This window comes from Eleutherodactylus coqui, chromosome 6, assembly GCF_035609145.1.
Source record: "Eleutherodactylus coqui strain aEleCoq1 chromosome 6, aEleCoq1.hap1, whole genome shotgun sequence".
In the NCBI taxonomy this organism is placed as follows: Eukaryota; Metazoa; Chordata; class Amphibia; order Anura; family Eleutherodactylidae; genus Eleutherodactylus; species Eleutherodactylus coqui.
In genome coordinates this window covers 203,899,273-203,926,734 of record NC_089842.1, presented here as the reverse complement: position 1 = coordinate 203,926,734, position 27,462 = coordinate 203,899,273, and the positions used below count along the sequence as shown (strand labels likewise).

At 41.6% G+C, this 27,462-nt stretch overlaps 1 protein-coding gene across 2 annotated transcripts in view; it reads right to left on the bottom strand.

Annotated features, from left to right (window-relative positions):
* INO80 (INO80 complex ATPase subunit) overlaps positions 1-27,462 on the bottom strand; it is a 158,150-nt gene that overhangs the window by 91,158 nt on the left and 39,530 nt on the right. For both annotated transcript variants that reach the window (XM_066608638.1, XM_066608639.1), the window contains exons 5-13: positions 26,420-26,569; positions 24,351-24,468; positions 17,194-17,405; positions 14,307-14,360; positions 13,953-14,156; positions 11,105-11,291; positions 4,196-4,263; positions 2,363-2,572; positions 384-464 (exon numbers count right to left, since the gene is read on the bottom strand). In XM_066608638.1, coding sequence (XP_066464735.1) covers positions 384-464; positions 2,363-2,572; positions 4,196-4,263; positions 11,105-11,291; positions 13,953-14,156; positions 14,307-14,360; positions 17,194-17,405; positions 24,351-24,468; positions 26,420-26,569 — 1,284 coding nt within the window. The remainder of the gene's footprint in view (positions 1-383; positions 465-2,362; positions 2,573-4,195; positions 4,264-11,104; positions 11,292-13,952; positions 14,157-14,306; positions 14,361-17,193; positions 17,406-24,350; positions 24,469-26,419; positions 26,570-27,462) is intronic.

Below are 27,462 nucleotides of genomic sequence, written 5' to 3'. Positions count from 1 at the left end.
TGGGCAAAATCTGTGTGTGGAAATCCGATGTAAAAAATTGCGTTTCTGCATTTCACTTATTAATGCTGAAACACGATTTTTCATGTTAGAATTCCACAGGTGGATTTTGCCCATTGGCAGGGCTAAATCCATGTGCATATCTGCGCCAAAAACTGGAATAGAATGCCACGGATTGTGATGCAGTTTTTAGAGGCGGAATTCTCTGAAAATTCTGCGGTAAACTCTGCCATCTTAACATACCCTAACTATATAAAAGTGGAAATCCCCTTTAAACTTCTAAATGTGAAAAAGAAAGCAAGTTTCAAAGTTGATTCTATGATTATGTTATAATATGTAGATATTGACGCCCCCTAAAGCTCATTCCAGAAACAGATGAAACGTACCTCTGCAAGATGTGCTAGTAGAGCTATACTCTGAACAGTTTTTCCCAAGCCCATTTCATCAGCCAAGATGCCATTAATACCCTAAAATGCAAAAATAAATAATTAAACTACAAAGTGAATCCATCACCACAGAAATCTCCCTCTAAAACTACTACTACTATAATGACGGGATAGCTAAAATGACACAGAATATTCCATTTTTTTTTAAATCTTTCTACTCTCTTGCATTCCCCCATAGTTAGCCAATAAAGGGTCCACTCACTGATTGTGGGTGAGACTACTGTGGGGAATGTAAGTGAATAAAAAAAAAATATCTGAAATTCTGAATTTTTTTAAAAATTAGTCTGTTTATTTTGAGCTATACAGCAATAAAGCAATAACTGCATCTCAGGGGGGGTTTCCATGGTGACAGATTCTCTTTTAAGAGTGTTGGCTCACCAAAGCGAATGTCAAAACTGCAGTCCCAGCTCATTCTGGAATGTGGAGGATGTTAATCTACATGTTCCCTCCTTTCGACTCAAAGGGACCGCCAGAGATAGCCGAGTGCTTGAACTGTAGTATCTTTGCTGGTCCAAATGAAATAAATGGAGCAAAGCTACACATGTCCTCTGCTGCCAACAGTTTGGGACCACCAAAATTCATTTGTGATATTTCTTCAACATACATTCAAATGGTCTTTAAAGTCCTGTTTTGGATTCTGTCCCAGGGCTTCCTCTGGATGGCTAAAACTATGGAACCTCCATAGCCTGTTATTAACAGAACAGAGACCACAGCTCAGTTTTAGCAGGTTTCTGTTCCAGTTCAGCATTTTGGCCAGGCAGAATAGAGTAGTCCTCTATGTTATTCTGTCCAACCAAAATCCCAGAATCAAATGAAAATCTGCTAAAACAGAGACTGAGTAGACTATGGAGTTACCCAGGGCTGCAGCTGGATGCAGTTTTTGGCCTTGCAGAGGAAGCCCTGGGACAGAACCCCTGGACGAAGCCCAATACATCTTGTTACATTTTTACAATTAGCCTTAAAGGGGTTGTCCCGAGGCAGCAAGTGGGTCTATACACTTCTGTATGGCCATAATAATGCACTTTGTAATATACATTGTGCATTAATTATGAGCCATACAGAAGTTATAAAAAGTTTTTTACTTACCTGCTCCGTTGCTAGCGTCCTCGTCTCCATGGTGCCGACTAATTTTTGGCCTCCGATGGCCAAATTAGCCGCGCTTGCGCAGTCCGGGTCTTCAGCAGTCTTCTATGGAGCCGCTCGTGCCAGAGAGCGGCTCCGTGTAGCTCCGCCCCGTCACGTGCCGATTCCAGCCAATCAGGAGGCTGGAATCGGCAGTGGACCGCACAGAAGAGCTGCGGTCCACGAAGACAGAGGATCCCGGCGGCCATCTTCAGCAGGTGAGTATGAAGACGCCGGACCGCCGGGATTCAGGTAAGCACTGTGCGGGTGGTTTTTTTAACCCCTGCATCGGGGTTGTCTCGCGCCGAACGGGGGGGGGGTTTAAAAAAAAAAAAAACCCGTTTCGGCGCGGGACATCTCCTTTAACTTACACCAATGCTCTGTAGTGTAAGGTTTCTTTTACACAGCATTTTCGTTGACACTGGCTTTCTGTCTCAGGGTTCCGGTTCAATTGCCGAAAACGGTGCTTAGTTGCAACCATGTACAGAACCATAGACTTTAACTAGTCACTTGGCTCCTGCACAGATTCTATGGAGCCGTATATAATCGACTTGTCTACCAAGATTTTTCAGAGTGAATGAACAGTTTAGTAGTGAGGGGCATAGGAGGAAAGGAGCCTGCTAAGTAGAGATAAAAGCATTTTTCTCTGCTTGCATTATATCATAAGTTCCTTATATTTTTCATTGCAAATCTTGTTGATCGTACATAGACCACTTAAATAATTAAGTACAATCAAATTAGATATGTAGTCAACAAATTTAATGTGTTCAACTATTTTAGAACATTCGCAGTTTTACCTGCTCATAAAGGTTGGCCAACCAATTCATGCCCTTCAGCTGGTAACCTTTGAGTTTTCCGCTGAATATGGTGGGCTGTGGAATATTTTCTCCTGCTCTTATTGAGGGATTAGCCAGGCTGTAACTTTCTCCAAAGCAAGTTTCAGATTTGTTGGCCACCCGTGATGCAGCCAATCTGCTTTCTCTGGCATCTTCATCAAAGGACCTTTTCTGGAAGTGACAAATCAACACAAATAAAACATTGTCAATATCTTAGAAGTAAAAAAAATAAATAAATAAAAAAAACAACTTCTTTAATAGTATATTAAAAAGGACAAATTTGCTTGGTTTCTTCATTCTGAGGCCTTAGTCACACGGGCGTTTTTTGCCGCGATTTGCGGATCGCATGACGCATGCGCATCCGCAAATCGCGTGACCGGGGCCGAAAAATCGCCCGAAAAAACTGCTCCTAGCCGCGTTTCAATAGAAACGGGCCGGAGCTGTCCAGCGCATTGAATTCAATGGAGCCGGCAATACAGCAGGCTCCATTGAAAGCAATGGGCTGCGGGCGATCGCGGGATGAATTGTCGGGAAGGGCTTAAATATATAAGCCCTTCCCTGCAATTCATCCAGAAATGTGTAAAAATAAAAATAAAAATATATACTCACCTTGTCCCGGCAGACGGAGTTCAGCGCGGCTGGCCTGCAGTGGGTGTGAGTGGGTGTGAGTGAGAGCTGCCCCTGATTGGCTCAGCGCTGAGCCAATCAGAGGCAGCTCTCACTCACACTCATTCATGAATTCATGAATGGGTGTGAGTGAGAGCTGCCTCTGATTGGCTCATGAATGAGTGTGAGTGAGAGCTGCCTCTGATTGGCTCAGCGCTGAGCCAATCAGGGGCAGCTCTCACTCACACCCCCTCACACCCACTGCAGGCCGGCCGCGCTGAACTCCGTCTGCCGGGACAAGGTGAGTATATATATTTTTTTTATTTTTACACATTTCTGGATGAATTGCAGGGAAGGGCTTATATATTTAAGCCCTTCCCGACAATTCATCCCGCGATCGCCGGCAGCCCATTGCTTTCAATGGAGCCGGCTGTATTGCCGGCTCCATTGAATTCAATGGGCAAACATCGTTCTTCTCTGCCACAGTTGTTACAGCTGTGGCAGAGAAGGATTTGTCTTCTATATGTTCTCAATGGGGTCGGCGCTGCTACCGCTGGCCCCATTGAGCGCATTTAGAGAAGACAACAGGAATCGCAGATCGTAGATAGGTGCGATCTGCGATTTTTATTTTTGAAAACCAATCGCCGGGCGCATGTGCAAATCGCGTGAAAAAACGCCCGTCTGACTAAGGCCTGAGGCTGCTTTAGACATGGTAGACTATCTTATATTAAGGTGAGAGGTGTATGCCTGGTTAGTGGGGTAGGATACAGATTGCTTTATTATACAGATTTTCTTTTCCCAATTCTTCAAGTTTGCTAACTTATAAAACACACTGCTAAGAAGAAAAAAAAAATCCCATGTACTGCAGTATATTGAAAGGAAGTTTAAGATCTCGCTCACACGGCAATAGTTTGAAAAAAAGAATTGGCATGCCAATTCTTGGCGCAGAGACCGAATCAAGCAGCTGCACGTGGATTTGCCTCATTGATTGAAGATAAACCGGTGTGCAAGTGATCATCAAAAATCAACTACAGGAACTGCTTTCATATCTGTAAATGTCAAAATGGGTGCAGCAAAAAAAAATAAACAAACAACACTTGTAGTTTGAAAGACAAACAATAAAAATTACTTAGCATAAGTTAAGAAAAAGAAGGAAATTCAAAATACTTTATTAGGCATCAATCTTACCTGTGCCTGGTGAATTCTAAAGGCTTCTTCTGCATTTTTCAGAGCCTGGGACTTAAAATAATCACTGTCTGAAATTACAAATACCAGTGTCAAGATACTATGAAGATTTACAGGCTTAAAGGCTCATTCTAACAAAAACATATTTCTCCATCACTGCAGCCCTACCTCATTGTCTGCCACACTCTATGTCTCCTAAGCAGATCACACTCACTTCAATGCAGAGCAGTCTTTTGTCTCCTCTATGCTGTGCTAGCCATTCCAAGATGAATGAGCACAGAATTAGATAACCAGCTCGAGACAGTACCATCTCTGCCTGCTGGGAAAACACTGTAAATACCATTAACCTCTATATTTACTTAAATAAGCAATGAGATAGCATGAGTTCCCCCAAAGAGAATTTCAGGAATTTTCAGATAGAAAGAAATAACTAACCAAGATAACACTAGCTGGCCTATATATACACTGAGGGACCAAATTACGTAATGAATAGAAAAAAAGGGGGGAAAAAAAAGAAAACCACTGGAATGGTGCTTTAAACATAAAAAGACATATTTCAAAGAAAAAAAAAACACATTAATCTGGTTGTGCTACCTTCTACTAATTTATTGCATCATTTGGATTGCTATATTGACATACACTATATTGGTACACTTACGTGAGGACGTTCTTGACCAAAGTGGTCAAAACTGCATGAAAACCCAAACACTGTTTTACTGTTTTAGCATGAATGGCAAAGATTTTGCAATGCAGTTTTTTTTTACTTTGTTTTATTGATCACTTAATGAGTTGGGTATAAAAGTACATTCCGTATATCCTTGATAGTATTATGACAATAAACTCCGTTCCACAGTTCTGATTTGTTTTTGCATGCTATTTACGCTTCTATTCTCCGTTGTATGCATCTCATACAGCATTGTAATAACCGCAGAACCTTTTCTAATATACAGTTGATGAATCAACAATGAATGAGTCTGCATCAGTATTTGTTTGCTATTCGTGGCTATAAAGTGGCAGTAGCCACCCAAGACCCCAGATTCTTTGAAACTTTGCCGAGCAGCCCCTGTACTGATAAACGACCTTTTTATACGGTAACACAGTGTGAACCAGGCCATACATTTCAAGGCGATTGCTTTCCGAGTCGGAAACAACACCTCCCTTCAAAAGATGTGCATATGATGAGACCATTGCTCTTCATCTACTAAGCCAAATATTGCTATCTTGCGATCTAGAGTGAGTGTGTATGGGGAGGACAAAAGCTCCGATACAAATGCTATCACCTCCGTCCAGAAGTCCCTGATGTGTGAGCAATCCCATAACATATGCCAGAAGTCATCATTCACATGGTGACATCTATGACACTCTGATGTTTGAGTCCTGCCCGTTTTATGTAGTCATATGGGTGTAAGATAGGATTGGTGTATTATGTACAGTTGTATTAACCTATTATTTATAGCTGGGGATACCCACAGGTGGGATGCTAGTATGTCCTGCTAGTCTTCCGATGTAATTTCTGGGACGAGAGCCTGCCATTTATTTTGGACTGTTAATGGAGTGTAACAAATTTTGGCCGACAGTATGTGCATATACAATGCAGAACTCCATCCTTTAGGGCCTTGTGATTTAAAAATTCCTATGATGGGGTATTTAGAGACTTGGGTCGTAGCAGCAGGGAAGTAGGCAGTGGCAGCATGTCGCAGTTACAAAGTACCTAAATAGTTGCAGATGGAGTGTTTGCAGTTCGTCACATAATTTAGTATATGGAATAAACATATTAGTCCTATATATATATATCCCAGCGTTTTGGATCTGGAGCTTCATAGTAGCAAAGGACAAGTATATAAAAAGACTCATTTTAAAATGTAGACTGTAATAGCTACTTAGATTTTTCCAGTGGACACCGAAGACCATGGCAAACAAATCTAGCATTTGGACAGTTCAAACGTATACGTAGAAAGTGTTCAACTGTTGAAACGTTTAATAAACAGGCTAAGGTTTTGAAAAATCGATTTAAAGAAAAAAATCATCCAAGGACTCTAGTGGAAAGAGCCCATTCAAAGGCATTAGAAAATGGTCGTTCTTTGGAAAGGAAAGATAAATCAGATAGGAAGGAAATAAAATACAAATAAACGTGGCATTACATAGTAACATAGTATGTAAGGCTGAATGAAGACAATGTCCATCTAGTCCAGCCTGTCTATCCTCCTGTGTTGATCCAGAGGAAGGCAAAAAACCCCAAGGGCAGAAACCAATTTAGCCCTTTTGGGAAAAAATTCCTTCCTGACTCCCTATTGGCAATCAGACTAATCCCTGGATCAACCCCTAATAGTTCATTGATAATTGATTACAAAATTTAATGTGCAACATGAGAAAATAAAATTGATTCTCAAGAAACATTGGGAAATTTTAAAAGGGTGACCCTTTTTTGCATAAACTACTTCCCGCAATCCCGAAAATATTAAAAATATTTTAGCCCCATCCATTCAAAGTAGTTTTAGAGAGTTTAAAAAAAAGGGCCCCTCTAATAAGATGAAGTCTTTCAACACCTTCCCGCTCCATGACGTACCGGTACGTCATGGAGCGGCGGGGTATGTATGAAGAGAGGTTGTGTGGCAACCTCTCTTCATACAGTGCGGGCGTCCGCTGTTTATAACAGCGGACACCCGCGGGCAATAGCCGCTATCGGCCGTTCGTGGCTATTAACCATTTAAATGCGGCTGTCAATTCTGCACGCCCCCCCCCCCCCCCCCGCGCGCGCGCGCCAGAAGTGAGATTAGGGCAGCCATGCAGGTGTCATAGCAGCCAGGAGCCTAATGAAAGGCTGGGGTGGCTTGATAGACTGCCTGTTAAATTGCAGTCTGAGCAGGCACAAGCACACGCTGTGTCCAGCTCCAAGCACCATAGCTAGTGAATGCAAATGTAGGCAGATACCACTAAAAACTGTTCAATTGATGGTTGGCAAATAAGCATCCGAGTAATAGAAAGTGGGACTTCAGGAATGTAGCATGCTAGCGACTTTAACAGGGAATGTACTGGAATCAAAATTTTTAGCACGTTGTATTGAAAGCCCTGAGGTGCTTCTAAGCGGGTTTTGAAGAAGATGGTCTGACTCCCATGTGATATATAAATTTTAGTACTTAAGTTGTACACATGGCAGTAAGCCCATCTGTCTCAGGTTTTTACAGCTAAACAGACTGCACAGATTCTCAGTGCCTGGTAGTGCTTATACTGGGAACAAGTGCTAGCACAACAGTAAAACTATATAGCCTCAGCTCCACTCTTTGAATAGAATGTACCCCCGCATATACTACAAAGGCACGTCCGCGCCCTAATTATTCCTAGTAGGACACATCTGTGTATTGACATAAGTACGTCTTTAATTTAGTGGAAACCACTATAAGCAAGTTATGGATCCTGATGAATTAGCCTATTCTAAAAATCAGGCTAAGTAAACGCGTTGATCCGTATACAAGATCTGCGTAATAGATCCGCTTAATAAAGCTAGAAAAACAATCTGAGCTGTGCATTAGACTAAGAAATATATCATCTAGGGATAACAACCCAGGACTTTAACATTATTCTGGGCCTTACATGATAATTATAAAATAGAGTGGTTTTAGGATTAAGACGTAACGGGTCGGTGGACACACCTTATGGACCCCTCATATTACGGGGTCATTGTCAACCACTGACTGATCCATCAATGTCAATATCCATTGGTTCAACACCTTGAGACTGACAAATCCGCCCTCAAAAACCAATTACCCTATGCCTTTCTTGTGGAAGTACCTACAATTGAAATACGGTGTAATCACAAACTAGTGGTACATATATCCGCCTATCAGGCCAGATAAGTGAGGAGAGAAGAAGCTTCATCAGCAGTCTAAGTACTGCTACTCCCGGGTCCTAGTGACCCACTATTAACCCCATAAAAAATCTGCACACAGTTGAACAATTGTGCTCGCATATATTGCCGATAATCCTTAAAGGGGTACTCACGGGTGTACACACCAAACCGTAAACTTCAATCTCCTTACGTAGACATAGAGGTAAAAGGGGTATTTTATTTGTTTGTTGAGTTTATGTTTTTTGTGAGTGTACGTAAAAGATATTTTTTATCGTTAAGAATAATAAAAGCTACGCGTTAAGCTTCATAATCAGCACAAATTCTATTAGGTTTTCTACAGTGATTGATTTAGTTTAGTCGGAAACCTACTGTCTCAGTGATTAAAACTATAGGACCAGTAGTTCAAACTACGTAATTTACTTAATTGAATGTCCGTGTCATCTTCGTTATGTAGGAAGGACTACAAATAGTTTAAGGACTAGAATGAACCAGCATCATTACAATATCACCAAAGGCCATCTAAAACAAAAGTATATCCAGACATTTTTTTATGGTTCACAATAAAGAAATAACAGGATTGAAAATAATGCCTCTGGAAAAGACAGAAGATGGTAATTTCACTATATTAAAACAACATGCATTGGATCTACAGAATGAACAGTTTGATGCCAGGGGGACTTAATGAGGTTTTAGAAAAAAAATTGGAATTATTAAAAAAAATAAATTAGGAAAAATTTAAATAATATTTTATTTTAATATTTTTACACACATGAAAAAAATGGTAATGTATAAAAGAGAATTTTTTTTAGATATTCTAAAAATAAAAGAAATTACGATATTAATTGCATTAAACCATAAAATTATTTGTTCTTTTTAGGATATGATGATTGTAAGTAGTAGTTTCATTACATTTAAGATGAATTAAGCTGTTACCATATTTTATTTAAATGATGTATTTAATCAAATAGAGTTTTCTAATATAGCATTAGAAAGGAGATAAGATGTGTATATTTTACAATTGAATGGTTTTTAGATAATGTATAATTACCATATATACTCGAGTATAAGCCTAGTTTTTCAGCACATTTTTTAATGCTGAAAAAGCCCCCCTCGGCTTATACTCGAGAGAGGTTAAAAAATTTTTAAAAAAAGTGAAAAACCCGCAACACTCACCTCCCCAGCCTGCGTCTGTGTCCCCGGTGCGATGGTCTCCCCGGCGATGCAGCAAGCTGCTTGAGAATTCTCCCTACTGTCATCTCCCTGTTCATGCTTTGAATTCCCCTGCGCTGTGTAGGTAAGAGCTGTGATTGGATCGAGCACCAGCCTATCACAGCCAGTGCTCGATCATTCACAGCCATTCAGTGGACAACATCACTGAATGGCTGTGATTGGTTTATCGAGCGCTGGCTGTCATTGGCTGGCGCTCGATCCAATCACAGCGCTTACTTCACAGCACTGACAGTAGGAGAATTCAAAGCCGAGCAGGGAGAATTCTCAAGCAGCTTGCTGCACCGCTGGGGAGACAATCGTGCCGGGGACACAGACGCAGGCTGGGATGTGAGTATTGCATTTTTTGTTTACCTAGTATATACTTGAGTATAGCTAGGCTTATACTCGAGTCAATAACATTTACCATTTTTTTGTGATAAAACTTATTGACTCGGCTTATACTCGGGTTGGCTAATACTCGAGTATATACGGTAATTGCATTTATTATGTTCACTAAAACAGTCACTAATTTGGGCTATTTAACCCCCGAAAGGGAGAAGATATGGGTTGTTTGTATTCAGAATGTTAAACCGCAACATCTACGTTCTGAATGTGAGTATGGAACACAAGTATGTGAGGCGAGGTGACGTAGCTGCGCTTGCCCCGAAACGCATTGCATCGGAACCATAAGTAGGTTATAATTTGTGTGTTTATTTTGGTTTTGTTTAATAAATTAGTGTCCACTACCACGAGGATTTGTGACCTTGATATTCCACCATGGTAATTTCAAACGGCACATCTTTCGGCAGAGGGGGGTCTCCAAGGATTGTAAGTCCTTTTTTGGAAAAGTAAATATTTTTCACTTTATCCCTATAAGGAGCGTGGGATTATTTGTTTTTTTTTTCTCTCTTCCTTGTATCTCCCAGTGTTGTTACCCCCAAGCTCACCCAGTACTGGGAATCTGGTACCGAACCTATGGCGGGAAGAGTAGGGTTATTCCATAAAGGTAGTTCCACTATAGGATCTTTAAAATGTTGCATGGATTTAGCCAAAAAACAAACAGATAGGGCAAACTTATGGAGCGCAAGTATGCCCTCAGCCCTAGTGTATTCTGGTCCTTCCAGGTAGCTCACCAAGTTTTTCTCATTTACTGTTTCAGCTAGGAACTGATCAGCAATGAGGAGTTCTTCATTCAAAAACCATGGTCTTAGATTTCTTAACTGTCCCGCCAAGTAGTAAAGTTTAAGATCTGAGAGGGCCATACCTGCCTGGTTCTTAGGTCTTTGTAACGTGGTTAATTTCATCTTTGCATGGGACAAACCCAATATAAAAAGAAAAAGGTAGTAAGTGGGGAATTTATAGATTTAAAAAAATTCAGTGGAGTATTGACTGGTACATGCATGACGTATAAGCATTTGGGCTGACTCACCATTTTAATGATATCTTCTTGCCGCCACAGAAAGAGGTTGTTGCAATGCAGTTTTAATGAAACATGTAAAATAAATGTGCTTCAAACCTAAAACTGTATTGCAAAACAATGACAATCCACTGAAATCCCCAGTGAAATCCCATGCGGTTTTTGATGTGTGTGTTAACTATGGAGTCAAAAAAAGGCAGTAACTCAGTTCTTCCATTAAAGGGGTTGTCAAGGTGTCACGATTGATGACCTATGCTCAAAATAGGAAACTGCCTGTGTCTACATAGGTGGTAGCAATTTCTTCTAATTGTGGAATTAGGCCAATAAAAATGTGCACATTCGAGGAGCCTTTTCCTCACCAGCATTGGATAGGTGTTCCCCGTAGAGGATGTTATAAGAAAGTAAAATCAGTTAAGTATTTTATGAAACCATATCTTACCATAATCTTCTTGGGGCATGCTCAGTGAAGAGCCTCCTGTTTGTTGTGGAGTGGAACTGTCTTCAAGCTTGCGCAAAATTTCTTCTTGCATTGCATCTGGTCCAGTGTCCTGTTTGCGGCTTACAAAGTGTGCATAAAGCTCCGTTTGTGTTATCAAGAAGTTTAACTTTCGCTGCTGTCGCTTTGCCTTTTTGTATTGAAAAGAATATTAGGAAGTTAGAGGAACGCTATTACAAAATTCTACTCTGAACAAAGATGCAAAATACACCTGAGAATTAGGCCAGTGACAGATAAGCGGATTCCAGATGCTTTTATGTGTCCATAATACGAATGAGTGTAGCAGCCCGACCTGATATAAATGCAGCCGGAATATACTCATCTGTCACGGACATTAAAAAGGTATTCCTATCTGATAAAGTGATTACGTATCACAAAGGTTCGACCTTCGTGTCACTGACAGATCCAAAGAATGCAGTAGGTTCAGCGCTACTCCAGCCCGTTTACTGTTTGCACAGCCGGATGGCTAGAAAAACCAATGTACTGTGAAACAGCTGCTGCCAGCCCCAATCACTTGAATGGGGCTCTATTGAAGTTGCCCTGTACAATGGGTGGCCAGGGTGCCGCTATGCAGGGAACAACTGTGAACGAGTGGCACTGCTGAATAAGCACTGCTTACATTAATTTTTTAAGACCCCCAAAGATTACAAAGTGATGACATCCTTTAGGAATACACAATCATTAAAAAAATGGGAGTACTCCTTTAAGACAATATTGATATGAAAAGACAAAAGTCTCAAGTAGCTATCTAATCAAAAGTAAGTGGCAACAGCACATGCATATTTAAATAAAAATCCATAAATTATATATACTAACCACATAAAAATGCAATGTTTGCATATTTTGACCAAAACAAGTGGGCCCAACCACCACGTCTAGGTAACCATTTGATTTAGCATGAGTTCCTAACGCAAACAGGTATTGTTACGATCGTGTGGGCAGGTAAAGCACGGGACCCACATGATCGTGACCAAAGGGAACACATACGGGATTCATGCAACTGGCCCTGGCTAACGGGAGGTAGACATGGCCCTACCTAAGCGGGGACATGGGCCCTAGCTGATCCTAGGAACCACGCACAGAACAGGATGCATTCTCATGCCACATGACAGACCAGGAATACACCACATACAACATGCAACCACTAGTAACGGATAGGAAGCTGAAGATAAATACGAGGTATTAGTTGACATGTTGTACAATATGTGGAAGCTAGCAGGCCACTTCACGGCTCCTGGTTATACCGCTAGTCCCTACACTAACCAGGAGTCCAACAGAACCGGACAGCGTTCACACCTCACGCTGCAACAGGACAGGACACAGATAGCAGGTCACACAGCAATATAACACAAAACTGACAGAATTTAAACGTACAAACGGACATGAACCTGATCACACTGCAAACCTCACCAGACAAGCATTCAGGACTACTCACTACTTATTTAGATATCGATGCACAACCTTTTATGAAGGCATATTCTCATGTATACCTGTATGGATACCGGGGGAAGGGGGGCGGGAGGGGGTGTATATATATATATATATATATATATATATATATATATATATATATATATATATATATATATATATATGCGGTTCTCTTATACACCCGCCCCCCTTCCCCCGGTATCCATACAGGTATACATGAGAATATGCCTTCATAAAAGGTTATGCATCGATATCTAAATAACGAGCCAAAACCCCAAACCCCCCCCCCCTTCACTGAGGGTTGATTACCTCCAGCCTATACATATTATGGGCCAACAACGATAATTCATGTAGCCCTTTGTATTATTGTATTTTCCCCATCAGATCAGCCACTACATTTTTATCCCGGTATGCCGGCGTTTTCAGCCCCGCCCCCATCCTAAACATGTGACCACCACGTCACTGATCTCCATCACGGGGCTCTGCGTTCAAACAAACACGCCCCAGTCCAACACGTGTTGCTATCACGACACCCGACTGCTTAAGCCGCGCTCCCCTGTTCATAACATGTGACCCCTACGTCAGTCCCATTCCGGTTAGCGGCGTTACCGCCATCACATACGGGCTCATTACTAACATAGAGCTCACCCAACCTATTCATATCACTTGTATTTTAATTTTTAACATCAGTAAGGCATATTTTGGGCTTTCAATAAGCAATGTTATACTACCACGCCGCCCCCTCCCTGATGACGCCTCCTGTCGTCATCACATCGCTACCACGTGACCTATCACGCTATCAGGTGACCTGCAATCCCCACCCCCATCATGGCCGCCGCCACGTAGCAACATGGGCAAGTACTTTCATTTTCTTTTTCCATTGCTCTTCATAGATACATATGTATATAAGGTGATGTCTCTGTGTACAGTTTATACTATGCTTTTTGTGTGCTTGACAAAGTCTGTTTAGACGAAACGCGTTGCACTGAAGGACGTGTGCGTCCTAATAAAGAATGCTTTTTTGTTATTACTACTCGGTGGATTCTTTGTGCGATTACAGACCCCTGTAAGCAGCGCTGATGCATTTTTTTGCACTCACGTGCAACCTCTCTGGCTATTCAGATATTAAATATGTACGAGTGCTGCACTGTATTGTCGCAGGCATGCATGCCGTACATGCATTTATTTACTGGAGGTGCTGGCTTTGTGTTTTGTTGCATTAAGTAGCTACCTAGAATGTTCGTCAACTTGGCTAGAAATTTGCAGCATAAAAACATTTTCATGCTATCAAAAGAAAACTTATTGACATGTTTGACTCCATATGTTGTGTTTGTGCCTAAATAATGCTTTTTTTTTTTACTTCTCTCATTTCTTCATCCAGTTTCCGCTGTTCTAATGCCTCTTTTTCTGCTCGTTTACGATGTTCTTTCTCCACTTTATCATATTTCTTCCAATATAAGGACATTTCCTTGGTTAGCTTGCGTGCTCGTGGGAGGGTTTCCTTGCAATTTCTCTGGGCTTGGATAGCAGCTCTTCGCACTTCCCGCATGCACTGATGCGCAAGCTTATTATAAAACATAAAAGAAAAAACAAAATATTAAAACAAAAAGAAAAAAAAACAAAAAACACGCTATTGATCAAAGATCCGTAATGTTAAAATACTGGATATTAATTTGCACGTGTTTGTTATTTCTCATAGTGGAAAATAAGTCACCTTTTTGCTGTTTGTTAGAAGTAAGTTGCGAGCTGAAGCTTTTTGCTTGTAGGCCTAAAATACAAGAACAACTGTTATCATACTTCAGACACATTCCGTAAAAATATTTTTAGTTCACCAATGTTTATAGATGTAACAATGCTAATGCAAAATGTCAAACATTTGGATTACTGTACATGCCAATGAATGGTACAAAAAATTTTTTATAAAAATAGGAGGCCAATCTCACAGACTGGTTCGGTAAAATGCGGTTCACTGAGATTTTGATTGCCATTTTCAAACGCAGGTAACAGCGTTCGACAGTGCTTTTTAATGCAGCTCATCATTGTGATGCATAGAGCAGACAGCACTCGAAAATCACAGCTCTAAAAAAATGTTGCATTGGAGAGCAGGTGTGCAAGACCCCATTGAATTAAATGGGAGTATTGTACTGTGATTATTGCTAATCATGGTAAAAAGTGCCTGTGAGTGTGGCATTAAGGACAAGCCTCACAGTGAAATACAGGCAACAACTCACAAACACACGTAACGAAACAGTTTAAAAAAAATATACAAAACGGATTGTCAAAAAGTATAACTATCAGTATGATTTGAGTGGAAAACTCCTTCAAGGTTTCCTAGGGGGCTGTCTCTTTCTACCATTATACAATGGTGCCATCTGCTGGTTAGAGCCAGTACTGTGGTATGGGACATGCTGGAGAGACCCCCCCCCCCCCCCCCCCCCCCCGACAACAGAGCGGCCAGTAATCTACAGTAAGAATACCCCGCCAGATGTCTTCTGACATCGGAGCTGTACAGCCTTCAATCAGAATGTCTTTAGACGTCAGACAGTGGATTGGAAAGGGTTAAACCTTTAAGTACTGGCCTTTTTTTGGGCCTAAGGCCTCATGTCCACGGGTGGGTCGGATTCCGCATGTGAGAGCCCGTAGCTGAATTCCACCCCGCCCGTGGCAGAGGACACATAATTATCTTCTGGATCCCGTGCAGGTCTCCTGCATCCCGTTCGGATCTTCTTTCTTTTTACTGCGGAAGCGCCGTCGCACATGTGCAGTACCTTTTTTCTTTTATACTCCTGCTTTCCTGTGTTATCTGCGGCCAGTCCTCAGAGTCCACAAAACGAATCTGCATGTTTTAATGCATTTACGGATGCCCATGTATCCCTATAGGTTGCTTGATTTGCGGATCTCACGAGCGGATTCCACAAATCAAATCTGCCTGTGGACATGAGGCCTTAGGGTGACTACCCACTACAGTTCTGTTTCACTGCGAAATTTGCGGCGTTTTTTTTCTCTCCAGGAGTCTATGGGACTTGTTAATGTTAAAAATCGTGATTTCGTGGTAAATTGTGATTTTGCGCGATTGCGATTTTGACATTAACAAGGCCCATAGACCCCTAGAGAAAAAAAAAAACGCTAAGAGTTTCACAGTGAAAAAGAACTGTAGTGGGTAGTCACCCTTAAAGAGCACCAGGAACATTAGTGCAATACCACACACAATATAAATATTATACGAATACTCTCACTTCCCGATGTCATAGAAACTTAAAATTTGGCACGAGCATTGATTATGTCATAAATAGGAAAGGGTAATGCATCCCAACTCGATTGTTCAATTCTAAGCGCAAAAGAATTAGCGTCCAAATTTTACGTACGGAATCTAATTCTCTCACTTCCTGATGTCATTTTATATAAAGGAAATGTTGCATGCTTACCTTCACGTGGTGTTTCCTGGGTAACGGAAAGAACCATGCAAAATGATGAACATATTTTTTTCCTCTGTATCTCTAAAGTAACCACGACTTCATAAGATTTTCCGTGTGAACACCAGATAAACACCAGTACCAAATTAACTCGGGCGAAGCCGGGTATATCAGCTAGTATATATATATATTGAGCAGTCTTATTTTTTCATAGTCAAAGCTATGCAAGCATATTAGGGTGCATGGATGCTTCCCATTTGGGAAGCCAGCAATTTCTGGTTTTCTCACCCCGACACGTTTACTGTGCGAGTTGAGGAAGGTTATAATTTTAGAGCTTGGATCATTATGGGAGCAACAATATCAATTACATGGGTTGTTTGTTGTTTTTTTTTTAAAGGTAGGAAACCATTTTTTCTTTAAACACACACAACCATTTGAAGAGATGTTTTTATCCTTGTTCCTTAATTTGTATACTATTTTATAAAATCTTTTTCAAAAACAGTATTTTATTCTCACTAGGGAACTTGAGCACGCAATCTGCTGATCGCTCAGGTATTACAAAGCAATACTTCTGTATTGCAGTGTATCAAGTCTGTGAGCATAATTGTGACAGGATTCTTGTTAGGTGTACTAAGGCGGCAGACCTCTGTTAAATCCCCGAGTGCAAAAGCATAGAGGATGATGGTGTGACAAAGGAAGACCCCACCCTCTGTCAAACAACTCAGAGGTTAAACAGCCAGCATGAGAGTTATCTCCGATCTTGGGTGTTGCAGCAAGATCAGAACCCTGACCGATCAGCTGAGCGGGCGCCACAAATACACAGAGGCCGGGGCTGGGGCCGGAGAAGCTTCCGCGCCGACCTCTGTCTAGTAGCAGGCGCTTGCAACTGCAGGCACAGTTTGCGTTGATTTTAATGAGAGCCATATTTGCAGTTACAAGCACCGGCCACTATAAGGAGGTCGGCATGGAGGCTTCTGCTCTGACCAGTGTATTTGCTGACAGCATGGCAGCATGCGCCCGCTCAGCCGATCGATTGGGATCCCAAGCAACGGACAACCGCTGATCAACTATTGATAACCTATCCTGTATTTCCCTAGAAAACCCCTTTAACTACTTGACAGAAAAGCTTAAATTGCTTTGACTATAAATATAAATGTTATCTCATATTACAAGAGTATCTCATATTACCTTTGGTAATTCTTTCTTCACAATTGTCAGCCATACTTTCCTGCGACGGGCATTTAGCTGCTCGATTGTCATATGCTTCTTTTTTGTAAAAGGAGTTGGAGCATCTTGGGAGAACTTTGCAAACACTTTAGTATGGTGATGTCGATGCGGTAACTCATCATCTGACAAATCCTCTTCGTGTCTCCTTTTCTTCTTCACTTTTTTTAACTTGGCTTCAAAAATGAAAATATTATATAAGGTATTTGAATGCAAAAAATAGGGAAACCCTTAAATATTATGACTCAAGAGGACTTCTGCTAACCTAGTACAGGTGTGTTCACATGGCAGAGAATTGGCAGTGGATTAGCAGAGGATTCCGCATCAGATTCGCTCGCATTACTTTCAATAAGAATCCACTCAGTATTCTATGCGGTGTGTATTTTCTGTGAACGCAGGTTTAAACAAGTAACATAATTTCCTGATGCAGAATCTGCGTTAGGCTGGGTTCACACGGGGCGTATTCCCATCGGAAATCTCGCGGTTTGGCCGCAGCAAAAACCTCGAGATCTCCGCCGCGGTTTAAGCCGCGGCGGCTTTGAAGCGGTCCGGCCGCATGCTTTTCCGTTGTGGCCGGCGCTCCCATAGGAAGAGAGCGCGGCTGTAACATAAATAAACAAAAAAACGACTGTAAACAGACATGCTGCTTCTTCTGAAACCGCGGCTGCGGCGGCCGCATCTTAAACCGGATTTACCGCAGCGGATTAGCCGTCCCGTGTGGACGAGGTTTCTGAGAAACCTCGTCCACATGGCTGGCTAATCCAGAGATTAGCGGCAGCGGGCGGTTTTGCCGCCGGCGGATCTGCTGCGGCAGAACCGCGGCAAATCCGCCCTGAGTGAACCTAACCATAAGGCCGCCGCAGCTTCAATAGAAGCAGCATGTCTGTTTACAGTCGGTTTTTTGTTTATTTATGTTACGGCCACGCTCTCCTCTATGGGAGCGCCGGCAGCAACAAAAAAGCATGCGGCCGAGGCACTTCAAAGCCGCCGCGGCATAAACCGCGGCGGTTCTCCCGGCGGAAATCTCGCAGTTTTTGCTGCGGCCAAACCGCGAGATTTCCAACGGAAATCCGCCCTGTGTGAACCCAGCCTAAGAAATCCACAAGTGGATTTGCTCACTGAAAAGGGCTAAATCCATGTGTGGATCTGCGGGTATGTATGTGCTGAGCAGCAGATTTCTGCCATGGTTTTTAGAGGCGAATCCACGCTGCTAAATCTGATGTGGATTCTGCCATGTAAAGATACTTTAAGGCCACTTTCACACCTGCGCTAATGGCTCCACTCAGGTTTCCATTGTACTGCTCCATTACGGAAGCAGGAAAACAGAATTCCTGCACAACTTGGATACACCGCCTAAACAATAACATAGGGTACATCATTACAATTCAGGCCTACATACATGTCTCACCACATCAAGAGCAGCGTTTTTTAATTACGTATTCAGCAATGTCCTCAATATCATCATACAAGGAAAGTCGATCCATTTCCAAAGGTTCATATTTCCTACAACACTCTTAAGCCCTTAAGGACATGGGCCTTTTTTCCCAACCTATTTTTTAATTTTTTTCACCCCTTTCTTAAAAAAATAAAAACAAAAAAAACATAACTTGTATTTATCCATCACCATCGCTGTCTGAGGGCTTGTTTTTTGCGGGACGAGTTGTAATTTTTTAATGGTACTATTTAATGTGCCATATAATGTACTGAAAAACTTCTAAGTGGAGTGAAATGGAAAAAACTCGAAATTCCGCCATCTTTGGGTGCGTCTTGTTTCTACATCGTACACACTGCCACAAAAATGATATAACTATACTATTGGTCAGTACGATTACTACGATACCAAACCTGTATCGTGTTTTCTTTTATTGCTGCACTACTTTATCTTTTTCAAAGACATTAAATTTTTTTACATTATTTTCTACTGTCATCTTCTGACCCTTAGATTTTTTTCCATAGACATTGTTATGCGAGGGGTCGTTTTGTGCGGGACATCCTGTAGTTTCCATTGGCACCATGGTTTAATATATACAACTTTTTGATCAATTACATTTTTTCTTGGAGATGGGGGGGGGGGCCAAAAAAAAAAAAAATCCCCGCAATTCTGGCTCTCTCCTTTTTTTGGGACGACATTCACTGTGCGGGGTAAATAATGCATTACCTTGATAGATCGGACTTTTACGGAAGCAATGCTACCAAATATGTATTCTTGTTTTCTAATTTAGATTCTTTTATTGTAAATATGGCAAAAAGTTTGTTTTTAACTTTTACTATTTTTTATTTATTTTTGAATAATAAGAAAACTTTTTTAAACTTATTTTCACTTTTTATTTCAGTCCACAGAGGGGACAAGAACTTGCGATGCTTTGATCGCTTCTGCAGCATGATGTAATGTCACAGCTGTACGGGACCCCTGAACATCAGTCAGGGCATTTAAATGCTGCTGTCAGAATGGACGATGGCATTTAAAGGGTTAGCAGCTCCGATGAGTGGCGCGGCTTATCGGAGCTGTTAAGGGCGGGTGTCGGCTGTAGAGCGAGATCTCCATCCATACATATCCCGAAGATGCAGGACGTAGCTTTACGTCCTGTAGCGTTAAGGGGAAAATTCATCTAACCAAACTGATCAAGTCTTCAAAACCTTTGTCTTCTCCTCTTAATATATATGGGTTTTTTCATCGCTAGAAGCCAGATAATTTTATCAATAAACTAGTCGAGTGGAGGAGCTCTCTTTAACCCCTTAATGACATGGCCTATTTTGGCATTAAGGACCAAGCGATTTATGGTATTTTTCCATCTCCATTTTTCAAAAGCCATAACTTTTTTATTTTTCCGTCGACGCAGCCGTATAAGGGCTTGTTTTTTGCGTCGCGAGCTGTAGATTTTTTTGGTACCATTTTTGGGTACATAGACTATATTGTAAAACTTTTATTATTTTTTTTTATGATCATAGGGAGAGAAAACGCATCAATTCTGCCATAGATTTTTTTTTCTTAAAGCGTTAATTATGCAGCATAAATGATACAACACATTTTTTTCTGCGGGCCGGTATGGTTATAGCGATACCAAAATTCTTATATTTTTTTAGGTTTTTCCTCTTTTCCACAATAAAAACCCTTTTTTTGGAAATTATTTTTTCTAAACTCACTGCATTCAAAGTGCTATTTCTTTTTTATTTTTCCATGGACGGAGCTCTGTGAGGGCTTATTTTTTGCGAGACGAGCTGTAGTTTTTATTGGTACCATTTTAGGGTACGTACGTTTTTTTTAATCACTTTTATTGCGTTTTATGGGAGGCAAAATGCTAAAAATTGGCTTTTTGCCTCCGTTTTTTAGCATTTTTTAACGCTTTTTGCCGTGCAGGATAAAAAGCGTGTTCAATGTATTGTACACGTCGTTACGGACGCGCCGATACCAAATATGTGGGTTTTTTTACTTTTTTTAATGCTAATATGAGAAAAAGCATAAAAAAGGTTTTTTTAAACATTTTTTTTTTACATTTTTATTTTTTGAACTTTATTTTTCTCTTTTTTTTTTTACAACATTTGTGTCCCTCTGAGGGACTTTTACTGTAGCACTTCAGATCGCTGCGATAATGCATGGCAGGGCTTCTTCCCTGCTATGCCTTATCGCTTACTATAGCGATCATAGGCTATGGCAGTACAGGATGCCGGTCTCCGGCGTCCTGTTGCCATAGCAACCAGCCGGGCTCTTGCGATAACATCGCAAGAGCCGGCTGGAGACACAGAGGGAGCGCGCTCCCTCTGTGAACCCTTTCCCTGCCGCGATCTACTTAGATCGTGGCAGGGAAGGGGTTAACAGCGGGTGGGGGGCGGGGGCACATCTCCGATGCTCCCGCTGCATGAGATCTGCTATGATCTCGCGCAGCGAGAAGTACCCGCCTACCATGACATACCCTTACGTCATGGGGCAGGAAGGAGTTAAACCATTTTTTGAACAATAAGTTTCCTAGTTATATACAGCCTCCTTCTCCAGGTCCGACACAGGAAAATCATCCACATATCCAAAAATACATATATAGGTTGCAGGGGAAAAGCCTGATTCAGCACTTTCCCCTTAATATTGGTGTCCTATATTGGAACAACAATAGAATACTTGAATAGGAAGGCATGAATGTGCTACATGATGTATGGTGCACCGGTCCTTGGGGGCCCAGAACATGGATTTAAATTATGTGTTGTGGCCCCTGTAAGAGATAGAGTGTAAAACCCAACTGCAAAGTAGCATGTTAGAAGCAGAAATCTCCTTTCCGCATCTCTCCAAGACCACTGCCATGACTGAAGAAAGGAAAGTGTACTCGAAGTAGCCTCCTTCTGCCAGGAAACAAGCATGCAGCCATTTGACAGTGCAGTCCAGGGCTGATGCGATCACTAGGGGACTTGGACCATGCAATCTGCTGATCACTCATAATATACAAAGTACGGTGGGATTGGTGCAGATGTAATGCAAATTACTAGTAAGAGCAGGACCCAATCATAAGACAATGCAAAATGTGGATTGGAATTTTGCGCAATTGCCTCGTTGGCAATTCCAGACACACTCAACGTGGATCAGTACCTAAATTTCCTGCAGAGGATTGTGGATGACAGCCTGGATGATCTGCTCCTATATTAGCAGAAGGCCACTTAATAAGGAAAGCATACTTGAGTCATATCAGCAGTCCCACAGGACTTGACACGGAGAGCAGAATTCTGTTCAACACTTTGCAATTAGATTTTACTCTCTCTTTCACAATTGAAATTCCATCTGCGCCATACAATCCATGAAGCGCTGGATCAGTCCTATTGATTGCACCCTGAATGTGCTGTCAGTTCAATAATAGCATTAGTTGAGTTTATAACAACCACCACCCTTTTCAAAGTAGTATGCAAGTTTGGGACACATCATATGGATTAAGGCCGCCTGCAGACACTGGGTCGGATCCAGCTGCGAGAATTCTCACAGTGGGATGCGGACCCGTGCCGCTGCAGAGGAGTGCGGTTCACCCACTCCCGATGTCTTCCGTTTTCTGCTATGCACTGGCCATGCTATGTGCAGGGGGCCTTTGTCAGCCCTATTAATTTTGCAGAATTCGGGATAGAGTTAAATGTTCATAATCCATGATTGTGGCAGATTTTTTTTTATAGTACGGCATGTAAGAATTGAGGAACACTTCAAGCAACATTTCTAGGCTATCCGGGACGGTCTCCAACTGAGAGCAGTTCAGATTTATCCCAAGAGATAACCCTGAGTGTTGTCCAAACATTGCAATGGTGGATATAACATTTTGTAGGGAGATATCGATCTCCTCCAAAAAAAAAGCAACACATCCATCCAAGTAAAAAGTAATTTTCTCTTCCAGCATCCCTCACTGAAAGTCCAGAAAACCCTAGTTTACCCTAATACAGACTGTCTGTGATTCACTGGAACCATTAAGAACAGAGTCGTCGGGGGACACCCCTGCCCAACATGAACAACATTCATCAAAATATCATTCACATGTCCCCTGGCTCTAGGTGCAGTTTGTAAATAAATGTAGGCCCAAACCCCATCTTCACCTTAACCTAATCTTCAATTTCCTCATTTATATGATGATAACCTTGGTTAATGTGGTAAATTGCAACTTTTAAAAGGAGACATCACTTCAAAACGACACAACTGCATCTGTCTGATGATGCAGCGTCAATATGCAGAATTGGTTAAGGTTCATTGGTGGGAAAGGGCAGTGCAGAAAAAGTAGCAATACTACGTGCTAGTAGGTTAATACAAGAGAGTATAGAATGCACTGTATTTCCCAACTGAGGAATAAAGTGCAGCTCATATCTGATGTCATCCACATAAGGGAGAGCGTCTGAGCACTTTAGACAGTTCAAGACCCCGGTGTCAGTCACAGGCTTGTTGCGAAATACCGATGCAACGCCTTTGTATTGTGCCAGTAATAAATTAGGATGTGGAGTAAATGCATTATACATTAGCAGCACAGACGGACTACTGCTTGGTGCCTTTCATTCCCCCTGGAATGCAGCGATGGATATATATGTTATATATACGGATACGAAAGTGGATCAAAACGTAATGTCCCCACCATCACCACAACTTTGTTAATAAACAGATCAAAAGCAAAAATACTTGAATTTTTTTGGTATGTGGAGAATCACTATGGTGCTGTTGCTAAGATTTAACCTTATACTCCAAATTTTACAGGTACGAGTCGTAGATGCCATTGGTGGGTTAATGTCATTGTAAATGTATTGCATGGAATGGTGACTATCGTGAACAGAAAAATTCATGTAGAGCAGCGTTTCCCAACTCCAGTCGTCAGGGACCGCCAACAGGTCACGTTTTCAGGATTTCCTCAGCATTGCAGACGTGATGTAATTATTGTCGGTGCCTCAGACATTGCCACGGGTGTTCTTAGGCCTCATGTCCACGGGCAAAAGAAGAATTAAAATCCGCAGCGGATTTTAACTCTTTTCCTGCCCGCGGATCCGCATCCCATAGGGATGCATTGACCACCCACAGGTAGACAAATACCCGCGGATGGTCAATAAAAGTGATTTAAAAAAAAATGGAGCATGAAAAAATCTGGACCATGCTCCATTTTCGTGCGGGTCTCCCGCGGGGACGGCTCCCGCAGGCTTCTTTTGAAGCCTATGGAAGCGGTCCGGATCCGCGGGAGACAAAAATCGGAATTTACTCACCCGCTCCGGTTCTTCCCCTCGCCGCGGCTCCATCTTCTCTCCGTCGCGGCCAGATCTCTTTTCTTCGGGCCGGCGCATGCGCGGGGCACGTCACCCTTACTTTTTTGCCTCATGTCCGCGGGGCAGGAGGGACCCGCTACGGATTCTCCATGGAGAATCCGTAGCGGGCCTGATTTTCCCCGTGGACATGAGGCCTTACTATAGGAGATCCTGAGAACATGACCTGTTGGTGGTCCCTGAGGACTGGACACACAGACACACACACACACAGACACACACACACACACACACACACACACACACAAAAACTGCTGACTGATTAATACAGTCATCTACCTGCCAATAGATGTCAGTCTACTGTGCTCTACTTATGACTAGGCGAGTATCACATTGCAATTTTTCTTTTTGCTAAGAGTTACAAATACCTCGAAATTTCTTTTCATCTTTAATTTTCCTCTTTTTTGGTCCGTGAAGATAACGCTGCTCATGAAATTGATCATGAGTAGAAAGAAGACCTGCACTGTAAAAGTGGTACTGCTGCAGCTGCAAGAAATAAGCCAATAGTCATCATGTAACCTGTACGATAATAAAAAGCCTTATAAGTTTTTAATAAAAATTACAAGAGCATAAAAGCCAAATCTATGAATTTCAACAACTTATTTGGCACAGATAAAAAATGAAAATGTGAATATACTGCTTTTAATTTTTTTATTCAACTTTTGCACCATTGCAAAGCAAAAACTGCAGCAATTTCCTTGCACTATTCGAAAAGGTCACATTTGCCACTGTGCTCATCTTGAACATAAAGTGAATTATGAGCCATTGAATATCCTTTTGTGATTTTCGAATGTAAATATGTTAAAAATTCTGTGTAGATTAGAAATTCTTAGTATTATAGTATGTTTGTTTATCATAGTGTTTTTCTTAAAATCCCCTACCTACGCATAGATTGAAGACAGGCCACTCTCACACAGGCGGGTTTTTTTTTTTTTTACAGCGTTTAGCAGGCGTTTGAAACGCCCACTAAAACCAGTATACTCAGCCTCCATTGATTTCAATGAGGCTTCTTAGACTAGCGTTCTAGTGCAGCGTCTCTAGCGCGTGCTAAATCAAACATTGTATGTTCTATTTCGCTTTTTTATGCGCCACATCACTCACTGCAATGATGGGATGCATTAACGCTGTCGAATAGGTTGACAAACCCCTGTGTGAGAGTGGCCTTAAAAGGGAATCTGTCACTACCTTTGTGCTGTGCTTTCTGTGGGCAGCATAAGGCAATGACAGATGTAGTACATGAGGCAGACATATTGCTACAATAAGTGTGCCTGTCCCTACCTTATACCCTCAGAAATGGTAGCATAAAGGTTGTGATTCCCTTTAACAAGTTGACTGCCTGCATCTGCTTCTAGAGGGAACTGAGGAGTCAGATGGGACTTCCACTGTCCGTAACGGATTTAGCCCCATTTATGATTTTTCTATTATATTCCCGTTGAACTACTTTATGTGAAATAACAGAAGACGGAGTTTGGTTATCTTCAATTGAAGAGCATGATTGTTTTGCTCAAATGAACTCCCCAATCAGATTTTTCTTTTTTATTATTACATGCATGGGATATCAGCTAGTGACATGTAAGAGGGTGTTACTTGATAACCGTTTTCTATGCAATTCAGAAATGCCCCTAATATATCTATTTGGATTCTCCAGAATACCGGATCAGTACTGTCTCTGTGCATTTGATTTAGAACACCTGCTACGCTGATTAGTGATGTGAGCTGTATAACTTTTTTCATTTCTCCTGTGCCACCTAAATGACCAGCCTGATGAAGAGGCCCAAGTAGCCTCAAAAGACTGCTGCAAGATCATTTCTTCTTGTTAGCTAATAAAATGTATCACATCTACAAGATTATTTTGTTTCTCTCACTGAGAGCAATACCCTTAAAAAGGGGTTTTCCAGGCAATTTCTATTGATGACCTATCCCCAGGTTGACCAGCTGCGGTCTGTCACTTGGGACCTTGGCCGATCAGACGACTGCTGTCAGCACCACAACAGTCTCTGGAGAAGAAGCAGACCGTTTTGACCCCTTTGTACTGCCTGATAATTGTAGGAGCAGCTCCTATTAAAATCAATGAGAACTGCACTTGCAATTACCAGTGCTGGCCACTACATATGGGTTAGCGCTACACGCTTCCACTTAGTGTTGTGGTGCTGACACCGGTTTCCTCAACAGCTGGTCAGCCAGGGTCCTGATCGGCGGACCCTAGCTGATCAACTATGAATGATCTATCCAGAGTATAAGGCCATCAATACAAATTGCTTGGAAAGCCCTTTAATTCAGAGATGATGCAAACAATATCTACGTTGGTCGTCCTGTTGGTATCATTTACATTGCAGTTTTGCCCTACTTAGTATATGTGAACAGATTTGGACAGTATAAACTAAGACATGCGAAGGCTATGCATGTCAATGGTAGAGCTGGTTAGCAAATAAAATACCTCTTTATCCTTGTGGTATTTGTTCTGGTGCAGCTTTTTATATTTGTGCATCCTGAGCATGTCATAAAGCTCATCTTTAGAAAGAGAACACTCGTCATCTTCATCACTTAGAGAATCAGAGTCACTGGTGTCTTCATTTATGAGTATGTTCTACAAATACAAAACACCAGAAAGTTAGTGAAAATTTAAAACATAATTAAAAGTTTGATTAAATCTTGTCAAATACATCATATGGCATTTATAAACCTTTACTTTATATATAAAAATTCACAAAAAGCCTAGATAGAATAGAAGCCCTTCACAGACTAGACTTATTTAAATATAATAATGATAATCTTTATTAGAAAAAGGTCTTAAACAAACAAAAAAAAAAAAAAACACAAACACACAGAAGATCACTGGGACAGAGATCTGTAATTGGACAGACGGACCCCTGGAACCCAGTAGCAGACAAACATATACATCACACTCAGACACAAATGTGAGAGATTTATCTCTCAGTTGTGGTCACATGGACCTATAACATCGGTTACAAAGATAGACCCAATGTGCATCCAGTATAACTGACCTAGAGACCTGAATGTAGAAGGTGTAGAAGAAAAAACAAAAAACAAAGGACTCAAATTGATTGAGGTTGAGTAGCTGTCGGCCAAACTTAGCAGCCCCTAAATCTCTACACGTTTCACTGCCAGTGGGGCGGATCTTCAGGAGGTGTGGGAGCGAAGGTAAAGTCAGACTCTGAGATATTAAGTATAAGAATCTGAGAAGCCGTATACTGTATAGTTGTAAATACGGCAAACAGAGGTACTATCACCTGCTAAAAAGCTCAGGTCTCAACCATAGTACTCGACAGTGGTATTCGGTTTGTTCCCCAATAGCGAGAACTTAGAGTAGATAAGGGGGTAGGGGGTTGTATATAGACTCCATGGCTGATATACCAAGACCAGGGCAATACCTGAAATCGATATCGTTGTTGGCTAGGAATGATTCGAGTCAAACCCCTGTTAATCCCCTGCAAGGAGGACTTTCTCTCCCCCCTTCTC